Source organism: Knufia obscura, assembly GCF_036327395.1.
Source record: "Knufia obscura strain CCFEE 5817 isolate CBS 148926 chromosome Unknown scaffold_6, whole genome shotgun sequence".
Taxonomy (NCBI): domain Eukaryota; kingdom Fungi; phylum Ascomycota; class Eurotiomycetes; order Chaetothyriales; family Trichomeriaceae; genus Knufia; species Knufia obscura.
In genome coordinates this window covers 1,246,389-1,260,803 of record NW_027042692.1, presented here as the reverse complement: position 1 = coordinate 1,260,803, position 14,415 = coordinate 1,246,389, and the positions used below count along the sequence as shown (strand labels likewise).

The following is a 14,415-nucleotide window of genomic DNA, read 5'->3' as shown; positions in this document are numbered from 1 at the left end:
CAGCTGACCAGTGAGACGTGACCCTGGCTGACGAATCCACTTCTTAAGACTGAATCTGTGCTTAGCTCGGCTTAGTCCTTGCCCCTAAACAAATAAACTTCTAACCCACCAACCTGTAACACCACCGATACATGTTCGTTGAACTTGCACGAGCACCCTTGATTTTTGCTACCGCAACGACCAGCGGACGACAACTTCAACGGTGTGTCTATAGGTAGACGGAAGCTGTAATATCGTTGCGACCGAAGCACTGTGCTATCGATCACTGCTAGCATGCGTACGATTGTTTATCGTGAAACGCTCCGCCCGAATAAAAATGGTTAGCGAGGTTCGCTCGCCGTTGCGCCTCATCTCTCCTGAACATGGTTGAGCCTCGGGGGAGGTCGAGGAGAGCCGCTGTGGCTCACCGCTTTTCGAGATATTATTGAGCGGACGATGCAGCTAGAATTGATTGTTGCAGGTTCACGAACTTTTAATTACTTTCTGTTCGATATTCGCATGCTGGTTGGCATAAAAATTTGGTCACTGCTCTGATAGCCCAACGCCTCGATCTCAAATACACAATGCCTCCAGCGCACGCAGAATGTGTGTGGTAAGCAGACTATTCGACGCCGGTCATGCATCTCAATGTTCGTTCCGCCATCGCCTTTCATATCCTTATGGCCACCATCCTCGTGCCCTCTGTGCTTGCTCATCGAATTGGTTCATGGTCATAACTCGTGCTGCTTCTCGGCGTTACCGACTGGTACTGCCATGCAGCGTCTACTGGTTCTTACACTCAGACTGGTTCTGTTGTGACCTCGGCTTTCCACCCTCCTCATCGTCTTCATCTGAGTCCTCCTCCTCTTCTTCCTCGTCATCGTCGTCATCTTCATCATCAAATTCTGCATCGTCACCATCGTCAAGCTCTTCAAAGGCAAGAGCCTCGCCAGTGAACCAATCGATAGCACGTGGGATGAGCTTCTCCTTAATGTCCTCACCCAGCTGGTAGTCGAGCTCAAGTCTTTCTTCAATATCTGAAGCAACATCATCATCTTCGCCCGGCGCAGCAGGGGGAGAGAAGAAGTTAAAGAAGGATTCGGTGGGGACAGTCTTCTTAACCACTCGGGTCTGCTTGGTATCTGGTCATATGGTTAGTAGGGGTTGGTTATAGGATTGTTGGGAACGTACTCTTGTTTCTTTGCTTCTTGCTCTCAACCCTGACCGTTAGGTCCTTGCCGGCCTTCCAATCGATCTTGTCGCCTTCGGCATGGTCGTAGATGAAATCACCTCCATAACCAGTATCTTCTCGGTAGAAGTATGTCTTGGAAATAGTCTTGTTGGTAAAGAAGTCGTTTGGCGCAAATTCGAAGATCAATCTGAAGCCAGGCTTCTCGAGGTACTCCATGCGAATGTCGGTCAAAGACTTCAGAGCGTCTTCATCGCGGTCTGTGATCAGCTCGGCAAGCGAAATCTGGTTCTTCATAGCGGACAACCAGAACTCTGGGATACCCTTGGCGTCCTCCGGCATTGTGCTCTCGCCAGCCTCTGGCTTCTCGGCCTCAGCACCTTCCTCCTCCTCGTCTTCTTCATCCTTGCCGGCCTCAACCTCGGCTTCGGTCGGCTCGTTCTCTCCGTTGACGATGGCAGCTCGTTTCTGGTAGAGTGGTGTGAATTTGGCAAAGTATTTCTTCTCAAGCTGTAGCACTTCTTCTTGGAATTCTGCCTCAAGTTTTGCGTGGTCTTTCTGGATGCCCTTTAGGCCGGTGACTCGTTTTTTTACTGGCGCAGGCAGTGACTCGACGTATCCTGATGAGCGACCGACGAGCGAGCCGAGCTTCTCTTGCATCATTGCGACGAGAGCTGGGTTCTTTGCAAATACCGAGGCGGCCGCAGCACGGTCGAGGTCCTCTGTCGCTGTGTTAGCAGTGTGATGAGATGTTAGGGTTCTGGCAGTAGTGCGCACCTTCTTGAATGCTGCCTATTGTAGGCGCTTGTGCTCTGGAAGAGATCGGAGCATTGTTGGCGGGAGTGTTCTGAGGGGTTCTGAGATCGAAGGAATTCATGTTAGTTGTTTGGTCCATTGTGTTCAATTTGCGCAGGTTGCGGTGAAGTTGGAAGAGAGATAGAATGGAGAAAGCGTATATTGAAGAAGAAGAAACTTACGGAGCAGTAACATCTCTTCTCCCTGGTATATTACTGGCCGCCATTGTTGGATGTGACTAGTGGTTAGGATCGACTGGCTGGGCTGCGAAGATTTGGAAAGTCAAGGATTTGTCTGTTGGGAAGCTGCGAAGGACGATTAAAGTATGTGACTTCCGCCCGCTGCTACGGCCTGCACAATCACAGTTTCTTGAATTTTGTCCTTGTCTTCGACTTGGCCTTGGAGGTGTGCGACGAGCCTTTGACGACTGAATGACAGCTTTGGAGGGGTGATAGAGAAAACACAATCGATATCGAAAATGTGGTGGTGACCTGTGACTTGTGTTTCTGCCCACTGAGAGCGCCACCGTAAATTTGCTTGGGCTTATCGAATGGTTCTCCAACGTGACAGGCAAGCGTGCAACTCGACCCCACTTGGATGATCAGCCAATGCCAAGCAGCGAATTAAGGTTCCAGAACAATTCACGTCAAATCCAGTCAATCGAGCTCGACCTCCAGACTGTGATAGAGGAGGCTGAATCAACGCCTCTACTATGCGATCGTTAGCATCATTTAATTGTGTTCACTCATCTCTACTACTTTAGCACTTACATCGTTCTGTTCGACATTCACTGCTGCCGCATGACACCAATCTAGGGACGCCTTTATATCCGACGTGGAGGGTGCAGTATTGACAGGAGAGTTCCACGTGACGTGATCTTTTGAGCAGTGACAGAAAATATGGAGAGTTCCCGACGGTCGAGCTCAGCTCAGCGCCGTAGCAGCTTGTCCTACGGTAGACGGGGCATGCAGAGACGCGACTCTAACATGAGCAAGTAAGTAAAGAGCTTAGAAGAAACATGGCAGGAACTCACGCGCAATCACAGTGCCAGCATTGTCTCGGAAGTCGAGATGGCTACAGACGAGGTAGATGCGCCCATAGAGCTTTTTCTAGACACGTACTCATTCATTGCAGGCATTTTCCGGTCCAATATCAGAAAGTGTACCAACCAGTACTGTCTCATTTTCGTATCAACGCCCAAGGCAGAGGCAAGGCTCCATCACCAGCTTCACATACTTTCAGGACGAGAACGAAACGCCTGAGTATTCCGATGAAGCTGTTGAGGATGTCTCGGATGAAGATGATCTCTTCATGGGTAATGGTGATGACAGAGATCTGGAGGCTGGAAATCGCTCAATCTCGCGGCGCAAATCATCAGGCAGGGACAGAGACTCTGCCGCAGAACCTTTGCTCCGACGCTTTGACTCAACAAAGTCTGACATTCAAGAACACGAAGAGGGTGGCAGCTTCAGCCAGAAGTTCTACATCGAAAATGAAGACCTTACCATGGTAGTTGCAGGCTTCTCGACCAGCAGAATAGGCTATCTCGTCTATATTGCTATCTGCTGTTTGACCGGTGGTCTTGGCTACTTGTTATTCCGTTGGTTTCCACGATGGCGTGTCAATCTGATCGGCAGGCATACACCATTGAAGGATTGCAGCTGGGCGGTCGTAGAGGTGAGCTTTGAGCACAACAAGAAATGGTCGACGTCCCCAGCTAAGAATAAACAGAACCAATGGGGAGAATTCACCGTCCACAATGTCGCCAGTGAAGAATACGGTTATCCGATGTCGAGCGTGTTCAACCGACCATCAAAGGAACAGCTTAATGGGCACCGGTACGACCACGAGGGAGACCTTAAGGAACTGCGCTTTCTCGATTATCGATATCTGCGATTCATCTTTCACCCAGGTCAAGACAAATTTGTGCTCAACAATGATTGGTGGGACAACCAGTGGACTGATGTGAAGGCCATGAAGCAGGGCTTAGACAGCGAAGAACGTGATCCTCGAGACCAGGTGTTCGGAAAGAATGTTATCGAGATCAAGCAGAAGTCGATACCGGAACTGCTTGTCGATGAGGTGCGTGACTCTGACGATAAAAGTTGCTTGGCTAACCACAGCAGGCCTTCCATCCTTTCTATATCTTTCAGATCGCCAGTCTCCTCCTTTGGTCCATGGATCAATACTACTACTACGCCTGCGCCATCTTCCTGATCTCTCTCTTCAGTATAACATCGACTGTTGTTGAAACAAGGTCAACAATGAACAGGCTTCGCGAAATATCGAGGTTCGAATGCGATGTACGCGTACTGAGAAACGGTTTCTGGCGTCAATCCACTTCTGGTGACCTTGTTCCTGGCGACGTTTATGAAGTCTCAGATCCATCACTATCCCAGCTACCTTGCGACAGCTTACTCCTCGCTGGTGATTGTATCATCAATGAGAGCATGTTGACAGGTGAATCCATCCCGGTATCAAAAGTGCCCATTACGGACGACGTCGTTAGCTATGTTGACCTAGGTGCGGCATCAATTCACCCATTTGTTGCACGGCACTTCCTCTTCTGCGGCACCAAGATCATCCGCGCTCGAAGACCACAAGATGAGGACGACGACGAAGCTGTCGCGCTAGCCATGGTCGTCAGAACTGGCTTCAACACCACCAAAGGTGCTCTGGTCAGGTCCATGCTCTTCCCCAAGCCATCTGGATTCAAATTCTACCGGGACTCTTTTCGGTACATCGGCGTCATGGGCTTCATCGCATCCATTGGCTTCGTGGCATCCTTCATCAACTTTGTCAAACTTGGCCTGAAGTGGCACTTGATCGTGGTTCGAGCTTTAGATCTCATCACGATCGTCGTACCGCCAGCTCTGCCGGCGACTCTCACGATTGGCACAAACTTCGCTTTGTCGCGTCTGAAGAAGAAGCAAATCTTCTGCATCAGTCCACAACGAGTCAACGTCGCTGGAAAGCTAGATGTTGTATGCTTCGACAAGACCGGCACACTGACTGAGGATGGATTGGATGTGCTTGGTGTCAGAGTTGTGCAGCACCCAGCGATTCGATTTAGCGACACACTAGAAGAAGTTCAGGAACTGCTGCCACCAGCAGCGTATGATCGGGATCCGACCGTCAATTATCGTGTCAACAAGAATATGCTGTACACAATGGCCACATGTCACTCGCTTAGAAATGTCGATGATGAGCTTATTGGCGATCCTCTCGACCTGAAGATGTTTCAGTTCACCGAGTGGTTGTTCGAAGAGGGTTCACAAAAGACACAACACTTTGTGGAGCCTGGAACACACCAACCGGCGCCTTCTGTGATACGTCCACCTGCGGGTATGGAATATGATATGGATGATGCTCAGAACGACAACCCTGTGCCGACCGAGCTCGGTGTCCTCAAGTCATTCGAATTCGTCTCCCACCTGCGCCGGGCCAGCGTTGTCGTCAGACAGAACGGCGATCCTGGTGTCAGCATCTATGTCAAGGGGGCACCAGAGGTCATGAAAGATATTTGCACGCCAACGAGTATTCCCGAGGACTTTGATGATCTGCTAAGCTACTACACTCATAAGGGGTACCGAGTTATCGCCTGCGCCTCGAAGTATGTTTCGAGAATGAGCTGGCAACAATTGCAGCAGATGGACAGAACCGAAGCAGAATCAAGATTGCAGCTGACTGGATTTATCATTTTCGAGAACAAACTAAAGGACATTACAACGGAGATTATCGAAGAGCTCAATGCCGCCAAGATCAGGACTGTCATGTGTACTGGCGACAACATCCTGACCGCTATCAGTGTTGCTCGGGAGTGTGATCTCATCGACCGCGATTCACACTGCTACGTACCACATTTCGCAGAAGGCGACAAGATGGACCCACGAGCTGTAATGTCCTGGGAGAGTGTCGACAACAGCTTGTATCAGCTCGATGGTGAGACACTCTTGCCCGCTCCACTACCGGCCGAGCTGGACAATTCTGCACCATTCGATGCGCTTGCCAATACAGACTATACCCTGGCAGTTACAGGCGATGCCTTCCGTTGGGTCGTCGATTATGGTTCAGCCGACGTGCTCAAGCGCATGCTTGTCAAAGGCGCTGTCTTTGCGCGAATGTCGCCAGATGAAAAGCATGAGCTGGTGGAGAAGTTGCAAAGCATTGACTACACTTGCGGCTTCTGCGGTGACGGTGCCAACGATTGTGGTGCGCTGAAAGCAGCCGATGTCGGCGTGTCGTTATCCGAAGCTGAAGCCTCAGTTGCCGCTCCCTTCACGAGTCATGTCTTCGATATCTCTTGCGTACCCACACTGATCAAGGAGGGCCGAGCAGCACTTGTCACCAGCTTTTGCTGTTTCAAGTACATGAGCTTGTACTCGGCTATCCAGTTCACCTCGGTCAGCTTTCTGTACGCCTCAGCTTCGAACCTCGGAGACTTTCAGTTCCTGTTCATCGATTTAGCATTGATCCTGCCTATTGCCATCTTCATGGGCTGGACTGGAGCGTACCCAGCTCTCAGCAAGAAGCGACCGACAGCGAACCTGGTGTCACGAAAGGTTCTCACACCTCTACTGGGACAGATCGTGCTTTGTATCCTGGTCCAAGCCGTCGCATTCGAGACCGTCCAATGGCAACCCTGGTACATCCCACCGAAGGTCAACAAAAAGAAGTCCAGTGTCGACAACTCGCAGAATACAGCACTCTTCCTCGTCTCCTGCTACCAATACATCCTTTCCGGCATCGTTCTCAGCATAGGTCCACCATTCCGCGAGTCTATGCGAAAGAATGTACCCTTCTGTGTTACTATCGTCATCACCTTGGCATTCTCGCTGTACATGCTGCTCGACCCTGCGAAGGGCCTACAGTGGTTTATGGATCTGACAGATATGTCCTTCGAATACTCGCTGTTCTTACTTGCTCTGGCCGGCGTTGGATTTATCATCGCGTATCTAGCTGAGAGGTTATTATTCCCTGGCATGGCGAAGTGGATTGGACATATGAAGAAGGTGCTTCGGCCGAAGCATCCGAAGAAGAGGAAGCAGTACAAAGAGATCATAGAGGCGATGGAATAGAGATCAGAAGGCATGTACAATAGATTGTGTATAAAAGTCAAAACACGATTTTATCGATGTAACAGTACTGTTTCTCAGTCTAGACTACAGCGTCGCTCGGGGGTACCGAACTAGAAGTACAATGCATCACTCGTCGTCTGCCACGACGGCCCAGGCCTAATCGTCAGGCTTGCGGATATGGCCATGTTAAGCGAGGCTGTTCAATGTTCCGCGGCAGGTACGACTCTCGAGTTGCAGTCCCTTCCGCGGCCTGGTGAAGTCGTATTATGTTCAAATCCTAAGCTCAAGCGCCTCTTAACTCTAGTCCATTTTCACCATCGGAAAGTGCCATACCGCTCCATCCAATTTTCTAGCATTACCAGCCACACACGTTCCTACTTTTCGAAGGCTTCTGTACGAAGAAGACTTTCGAGGCTGCGTTCCAGTCGCTGCATCACCAGAGGGTGGTTCAGCCCGGTGCGTGGCCTGGCGAATATTTGCCTGAGGCATTCATGAGAATCCGCGACCACGCTACGGCTCGTGTCTGCTTCGTACGCGTGCTCGGCGCGGCTGCCGATCTTGTCAGCACATTCACCTCGCATCTTCAAGTTCTTTCTTCACGCTCTGCGGGGTTCAGTACTGCTTTGTTTACGTTCCAATTACCTCCTGCTCGCTACCAACACAGCGCCTCGCAGCTAGCTAGAGCTACCCCGACCAGACCACGACACGAACACCTCCCTCCGACAACACAATGACCACACGATACGCAGCCGCGAGATCGGTGGCCTGGACAGCCGAGCCACAAGTTCTCACACCTGAGGGACATGCAGGAAGATCAACACGAGAGGAAACTTGATTCAAATATGATTCCGGCTGGCATAAGATGCTATATAATATATCTACATTCCGCCTACAGACCCAGGAAGAACACGCCTAGGAGGATCAGTCGCATGAAGTGAACATCAGTGATGCTCGACTGAACTGCAGACTGGAGCGCAAGGTCTATGTTCAGCCGTCTCGACGATGCTTTCCTCCTTCTGCGTCTGGGATCCGAGATCCTGGCTGCTGGTCACGTGGTTCACCTTCCGTCCGGTCCCCCCTGCCGCTGCCTCCTGCAGTTGTCCATCCTGAGGATCTGGCCACTCCGTCTGCATCTGCTTGTCGGCGAATGTTGGATCCGCCTCAGGATTGCCCAACAAAGCTATCGCTTCATCGGGCAGCTCTGCACGAGCTCGCGCAACTTTGAGCGCCCACGCGTCCATGATCTTGTACCTTTTCCTATGATATGCAGGCCTTTCTAAATATGTTTGCCAACGTGCTCTGTCATCAGCTTACCAAACTTGCTTGGTGATCGCATTAGAACCCCTAGCAGTCATGTTGGCCTAGTTTCCAACACAAACTCCCATGATCAAATGCACCACATCATTGCATGATGCTCAAAGTTGAGCTTTTCCTACTTGTGCCGCAACATGCAGACCCACGTGGCCTTATTTCGATCCCACGAACTCATGGCGATACTTAGCCGTGGGAAGGCAGAAGGCGCTCAGCCTAAGTTTCAAAGGTTGTTCTTTCACTTTTTCGAGGGACCGTGGTCCAGATGGACCGACTTTGTGAGCGGAGGCTAGACTTCTGGCAATATGCTGGCGATTCGTGCGATTGTCTTCGCTTTGGTATCCTCTTTCCAGGGTTTGCGGGTTTGATGAGAGCGTTGAAGCTAGAGACCGGCACCGACTCACAGCGTGCCAACTAGTCTCTACAGAGCTAGGACATATAGCTCGGATTCTTGCGATGGTGCATGCTGTGTTTGATCAGATAGCTTCCAGCACGATTGTCCGTGTGTCGCCGAGCTCGTTAAAGTGTTCTTGTCATTATGCTAGTTGCGTCGAGCTTGGCATTCCGAGGGATGTTGTTCTCGGGAGAGATGACAGTGTATGCCACTGCCATGCGACACAGGTAAAGGTACACCATGGTTCGGAGGTATTCGACAAGAAGAGCTTGTCTTGAGCATCGCTTTCTAGGAATGGCTCGCAGGTATGCCGTCGCGGACCCTCAATACAAAGGACCGACCAGGCCATACCGAGCACGTGCACCTGCCTTCCTCCGCCAGTTGAGAAGATCTGTTTTGTTCTCTGGTGGACCGAGCTCGTGACGGAAGGGGCAACCCTCGACTTATGTGTGTCCTCTGGTTGTGCTGCTATCAGCGCCGACTTCTTCTTGCCCTTCTGTACACTGTCTAGACTCTTGCTCATCTATGGCTGCGTGCGAGAACTCGTGTCGCGGGGCATTGAGTGGTTCACTGCCGGCTATGATCTATGCCGCAGCAATATGCCTCCGTAAGCGTTGTTCGGCAGACGAAGACGCCCTTTGTTCTGTACAGTGCTGAGATTTCCATCGCTGGTTACGATCCTTGCCAACTCGTATGCCTTTGACTGTGCTCTCGTGGTGGCGGGACAAGAACAGGCATGATAGCTCGCTGTTGGCTACGATCCTCGCCAGCTCTTACGCCTTTGACTGTGCTTTTGTGGATGCGAAGTGAGGGCACTGTGATCAGTTCGTTGTCGGCTTTGGTCTTCGACTTTGCTCTGGCTAGTGTGAGAGGAATGCACTACCAGCACGTTATCGACGAAGGCCCTTGCTGGGCTGAGATGCGTAATGTAATATTGCCGGACGATGTACTGTAGAGAACTAGGTACCTAAGGACGCGCACCGAGACACCAAGTCGAACCGAAGCCACGTGAGCAGATCGTCTTGTTCCGTATCAAGCCGAAGCTGAGCGTTCGATTTACCCAGGAGCTGCTTCATCGCAGCGAAGGGAGACATGCCCCTCCCAGCTGGTACCTGAATTCGCGTGCCCTCCTCCATGCTGAAGTAGTGTACCGTCAGATGCCTGAGAAGTGCCCATTACCACGAAGTGAGATCGCCAAAGGTGAGGTTTTCTGTTGTAGTCCTGACTCGATCGAGGAAATCGAGGGGGTTCATCACACCGTCTTCGTTGTAGCCATTGTACTCGTCGCCTCTTGGCCGTGTCTGAAAGGATGTATCCACCTCTTCGAATGTGTGATGTTGGCTCTCTCGCTCTTTTTGTGCTCTTGTCCTTCTGAGTGACTCCAAGTTATCCCAGCTCTTTCTCGCCGTCTTCCTCTTGCGTGGATTTGCGTGAGTGGGAAGGTATCCTGTAGCAACCTTTGAACCCGAAGCGGCATGCTTGGGTAGCAGCTCGAGTGCCTGTTGCTTTCTGAGGCCTTCACCCTCCTCCTTCATGATGCTCAGCTGGAGATCCACCTCGCCCAGTGTTGCACGAGCCTGCTCGAATAATCTACTCAGGGTCTCGACCTTGGACGTGTCCTCAGTGGTGGAGAGCACCCTGCTCACTGAGTCGGCCGAGATCTTGTCAAGCATGATCTTGAGCTGGCTCTTGATGTATGTCACTCTACTACTGGAATTGACGATCGAAGTTTTCTGCGCTTCCGGTGGCATCAAGTGGTGGTTTGCTGGCACTTGACCCATCTTTTGTGTAGTGTCGTACACCGCGCTTGGCTTGCGTTGCTTGACTTACCCTTATCGGCCTTGTCCATCGGGTTCATCAGATTATCTTGTTCGTTATTCGACGTCAGGTCGATGGTCATTGTTGTCTCGTCTTTGCCTACGTTTTTCGGTGCGTCCATCCGAATCGAACCTCCTCCATCCTTGGTGAGGTCCGAAGCGAGAGCAGTCTGCGGCTTCTCTGGCGAAGTGTCTGACTGAAGACGTTTTATGTCGACTTTGAACGTGCAAATGTTCGCGGCCGGGTCATCCATCCTCAAGATTTTCAGACGAGAGTAGTGAAGGTGTGGTGTTAGAAGTTACGTAGATCTGTAGAGAGCATACAAGTTTCAATATACTGCCCTCGCATGATAGGGTATGATGTGCTTGAGAGTCCACAGAGGACGGAGTCAGCATATTCCAGCAAGCACAGGTCGACTATATATCAGATCAAGCCGCATGCTAAAAGCGGAGTTCGCGCAAGACTTCATGCTGTGCAGTAGAAGTATGTGCATTGGCACGACCTCCGCTTTACTGCTAACGTTATACTGAGCATTTCTGAAAACAATGAGTAATAAGCCATTGTATATTTTTCTTCAACGGAGATAGACGCTCCCTGCATAACGAATTCTCTAATGCAATCTTTGAGCATAGTTCTCATCAACTAATGCCAACCTTGGCAACGTGCTTTGAACCAAGACCTCAGCAAACCGCCTGCAACTTTCAGCGGCATATGAGCCACTTACAACGCCTGACCGCCTCACCATACCCTGAACAACATCTCCTGTTGACCTCGAAACACCTCGGAAGAAACGTTCGCAGTCATCATGGCAACGAACCCTGCTTTCGTGGGTGACCGTTCGGTAGCAAGTTCTGAACCTCAGCTGCTGTCATGCCACGTTCCTCCTGGTGCCACAACAATAGTCGCAGATAGATCTCATTGACAGCATTGAAAACCTCTCTTCGGACTCGTTGGTCTGGAATGACACTTTGGAGGTTGACATGGGCCAGACGTCGCAGGGTGATCTCGAGCATGCCGTCGAGGTTGGCTGAGACGTCGTTACTGACACCACCGTTGTCTACCACCCCCGCAGCGATCCATCGCAAGAGATCTGCCCAATATCTCGAGGCTCCTGAGGGTGGTATGTCAAAGATGTCTGGCCATAGCTCCTGGTTGGTCATCTCACGCTCAAATCTACCTTTCTTGGTGTTCTCGTAGATTCGACGCGTTGGATCATGGTGGTTGGCATGTGCCTCGTATGTCCAGAGCCCAAGATGTGGTTGCTTCCATCTGCAAGTTCTTCTTGCTCTAGATGGCGCCATGACCCCCTTCTTGTTCAGCTTGACATCGCCGCCTCTGCAGTTCTTGCATCTCCCGTCGACGACGTCGGTACCGTGACAAGTGCCACCTTGCTTGATGCAAGTCAGACATGAGTCTTCCTTGTGTCTCTTGACGTTGAGACCGTTAGGTGGTTGGACAATAGAGCCTTTGCTTTCGTACTGCTCCGTTGTCTCGGCTCTGGTGGTGCGCTTGTTCAGCTGGTCAGCGAGTACCTTTGTTCGCTGTCGCTTGTCTGCACTAGCTGCACTCAGGTTCTGGAACCTAAAGCCAGCTGGTGGTTGTGGGAACCCTGCTGCCGGGTCGTCGAGGCTTATTGGTCTCATCGTGTGGTTGAGAATGGCATCCTCGTTGGGTCGAGGCTGTCGTAGGAGTTGGCCAAGAGGAGCGTTCTCGTCGATGTCTTCGTCTTCGAAGTCATCGTCCTCTCCCTCACGGCCAGCGAGATTCTGTCTGTTGTTGTAGCCAGACATTGTGGTTGACTGTTTTCGATATCTGATGATATACTTGTTAGCTGACATGTTGAAAGACAGGTCACGTAGAAGGTAGTGTGATCTGGATGGAAAGGATAGACTCACAGAAGATCGAAAGACTTCTGAACTTGTAGACTTTCGAGTGCTTGCTCTAACAAGTAAGATCGGTTGTGGTTTGGTAGCAGAAATCGATTGCTTTGGGTTAGAAGATCGAATGTTCTTACCAAACTGCTTGTCGTATATGGAGACGAGAAGGAACAAGTAATTGCTACGAGGAAGGGAGAAGACCTTTTTGTACACGGCAGGAGGAAGCTGGTGGGGCCGCTAGTATACTGTGAAGGAGGAAAGTGCAGTGATTCAACACAGGGCTAACTTCTTTGGTCCTCACATAGAGGTCAACCAAAGGCTGAGGACGGAATATTCAGTGCAAGAATACATCAAACACAAGGCTAGGGCTAACAAGTGAAGCGGAAGGGCTTTAGATTGTGGTCAGAAGTGGGGCGGACTAGCTGAAGTTTTCATGCTAAACTGATTGAATATGCTATTACCATGTGAACATTCGCAAGCACTCTGGTCACAATGCTTTCACGAAGTAGAAAAGATGGCACGGTCAACGTGACATGAAGGCGTGACCGTGGGAGTTTGAGCAGCTATTCAAGCCTTCGGAAGTGATTGTACCGAGCTCTTGCTCAATAGGAAATAGCGTAAAGCCTCTTTTTCAGCTTCGCATTCTTGCTGACCAAAACTCCCCGCGGATGAAACAGTAATCGAAGACGGCAGTGTAGCAGTATACTAGATCCTAGAGGTTTAAAGAACATGGTGTCGTTCAGCGTTGCTGGACATGGCCTCAGATCTGATATGCTCCCAATGGCTATCGCTTAGTTTCTATTATGTGATAGGCGGAGCACCAGAAGTGACCCCACTTGGAATCTGGCAGCAGGAAACAAGAATCGATTGTGATAGATTGATTTGTGCCACTGATATAGCTATCTAGCTGTCCTGACACTACCACCGCGATGATAGCTACGATGCCGATGCATCTATGCCTCTCTTGTGAAACGAAGCCGGACCTCGGGAAGACCGACTCCTCGGTAATCAGCTTCAGGCCAGAAAATGGGCCATAGCAAGTGGTATGAAGCACTTCGCATGCCGCCGCATCTGTATCTCTATTGATGCCAGCGTGTGAAATGATGTGATAGAGCATATAGGTATAAAGTCTGCGCCAGTTGACGGGTGATTGGGTGTTCTTTGCTTAGATAGAGAACACCTTGCTAATTGTCATCAATGCACTATACGCTGATGCTGACATTCTTTTACGGACTCACAGATTACATCAAAACACTACGCTAGATCCTGACGAGACTTGGTGTACTTATCGATCTCCCATGCCAGCACTGCTCAACCCTATATGGCACCAACCAAGGCGTTTCCCTTTTATTGTAAAGTTCTTCCCAAGTCGCCTCGACCTCCCCCCCTCGTCCATTCGAACGCCAATTGTAGCCCTTGTCCCGTCATCTCAGAAGCTTTCATGAGTCTATTCGCTAGCCGATCAAGGTATTCAACATCATTGATTGCATACATCTTGAACACTGCCGGCAATGGACGCACCTTGAACCAGCCGTAATCGATAGGGTCGTTCCTGAGATTGTAATGCTTCTTCTTGCTCCAATCTCTTTGCTCGTCATCTGTGAGGCAGCATGAGCCAACCATTGTGGCATCGTATCCTGGTCTGTGCGATGGACACCACGATCGATTGAGAATTGCGAGTTACTGGACATCGAGCACACCGGCTAGTCTAATGGCGAACTCGTTGAATAAGGCATCTGCATCACTTCGACAATCGTAGATGAGCTTGATAAGATTGACATCCTCGAACTGTTGCTCCAGGTCGTGTTATTGTCCTTACCAATGCTCGCCGTCTTCCAGGCCTTGATGTCAAGGGTAAGGAGGTCGACGAGATATGTTTGACCAGCAACATAATCTCGAATCTGTATGTAGCATGTCTCTCCGTGACGACCAAGATTAACACCTTCGCAATCGATTCCAAGCGAAAGGGACTTG

At 50.5% G+C, this 14,415-nt stretch overlaps 4 protein-coding genes across 4 annotated transcripts; 1 reads left to right on the top strand and 3 right to left on the bottom strand.

Moving 5' to 3' along the window:
• Window positions 1-762: 762 nt before the first annotated feature.
• NAP1 (histone chaperone) lies at window positions 763-2,063 on the bottom strand (the record flags this gene model as incomplete). Its single annotated transcript, XM_064874377.1, has 3 exons — window positions 763-1,121; window positions 1,171-1,890; window positions 1,946-2,063. 3 exons carry the CDS (start codon window positions 2,061-2,063, stop codon window positions 763-765), a joined length of 1,197 nt encoding a protein of 398 aa, XP_064730099.1.
• An 886-nt stretch (window positions 2,064-2,949) lies between these two features.
• Window positions 2,950-7,041, top strand: PMZ80_005959 (uncharacterized protein; the record flags this gene model as incomplete). The annotated part of the gene is made up of 4 exons (XM_064874376.1): window positions 2,950-2,957; window positions 3,009-3,048; window positions 3,098-4,045; window positions 4,090-7,041. The coding sequence occupies 4 exons, from the start codon at window positions 2,950-2,952 to the stop codon at window positions 7,039-7,041; spliced, it is 3,948 nt and encodes a 1,315-aa protein (XP_064730098.1).
• Window positions 7,042-9,921: 2,880 nt separating this feature from the next.
• PMZ80_005958 (uncharacterized protein) lies at window positions 9,922-10,817 on the bottom strand (the record flags this gene model as incomplete). The annotated part of the gene is made up of 2 exons (XM_064874375.1): window positions 9,922-10,517; window positions 10,577-10,817. The coding sequence occupies 2 exons, from the start codon at window positions 10,815-10,817 to the stop codon at window positions 9,922-9,924; spliced, it is 837 nt and encodes a 278-aa protein (XP_064730097.1).
• A 550-nt stretch (window positions 10,818-11,367) lies between these two features.
• PMZ80_005957 (uncharacterized protein) lies at window positions 11,368-12,402 on the bottom strand (the record flags this gene model as incomplete). The annotated part of the gene is made up of 1 exon (XM_064874374.1): window positions 11,368-12,402. One exon carries the CDS (start codon window positions 12,400-12,402, stop codon window positions 11,368-11,370), a length of 1,035 nt encoding a protein of 344 aa, XP_064730096.1.
• Between the last annotated feature and the right edge of the window lie 2,013 nt (window positions 12,403-14,415).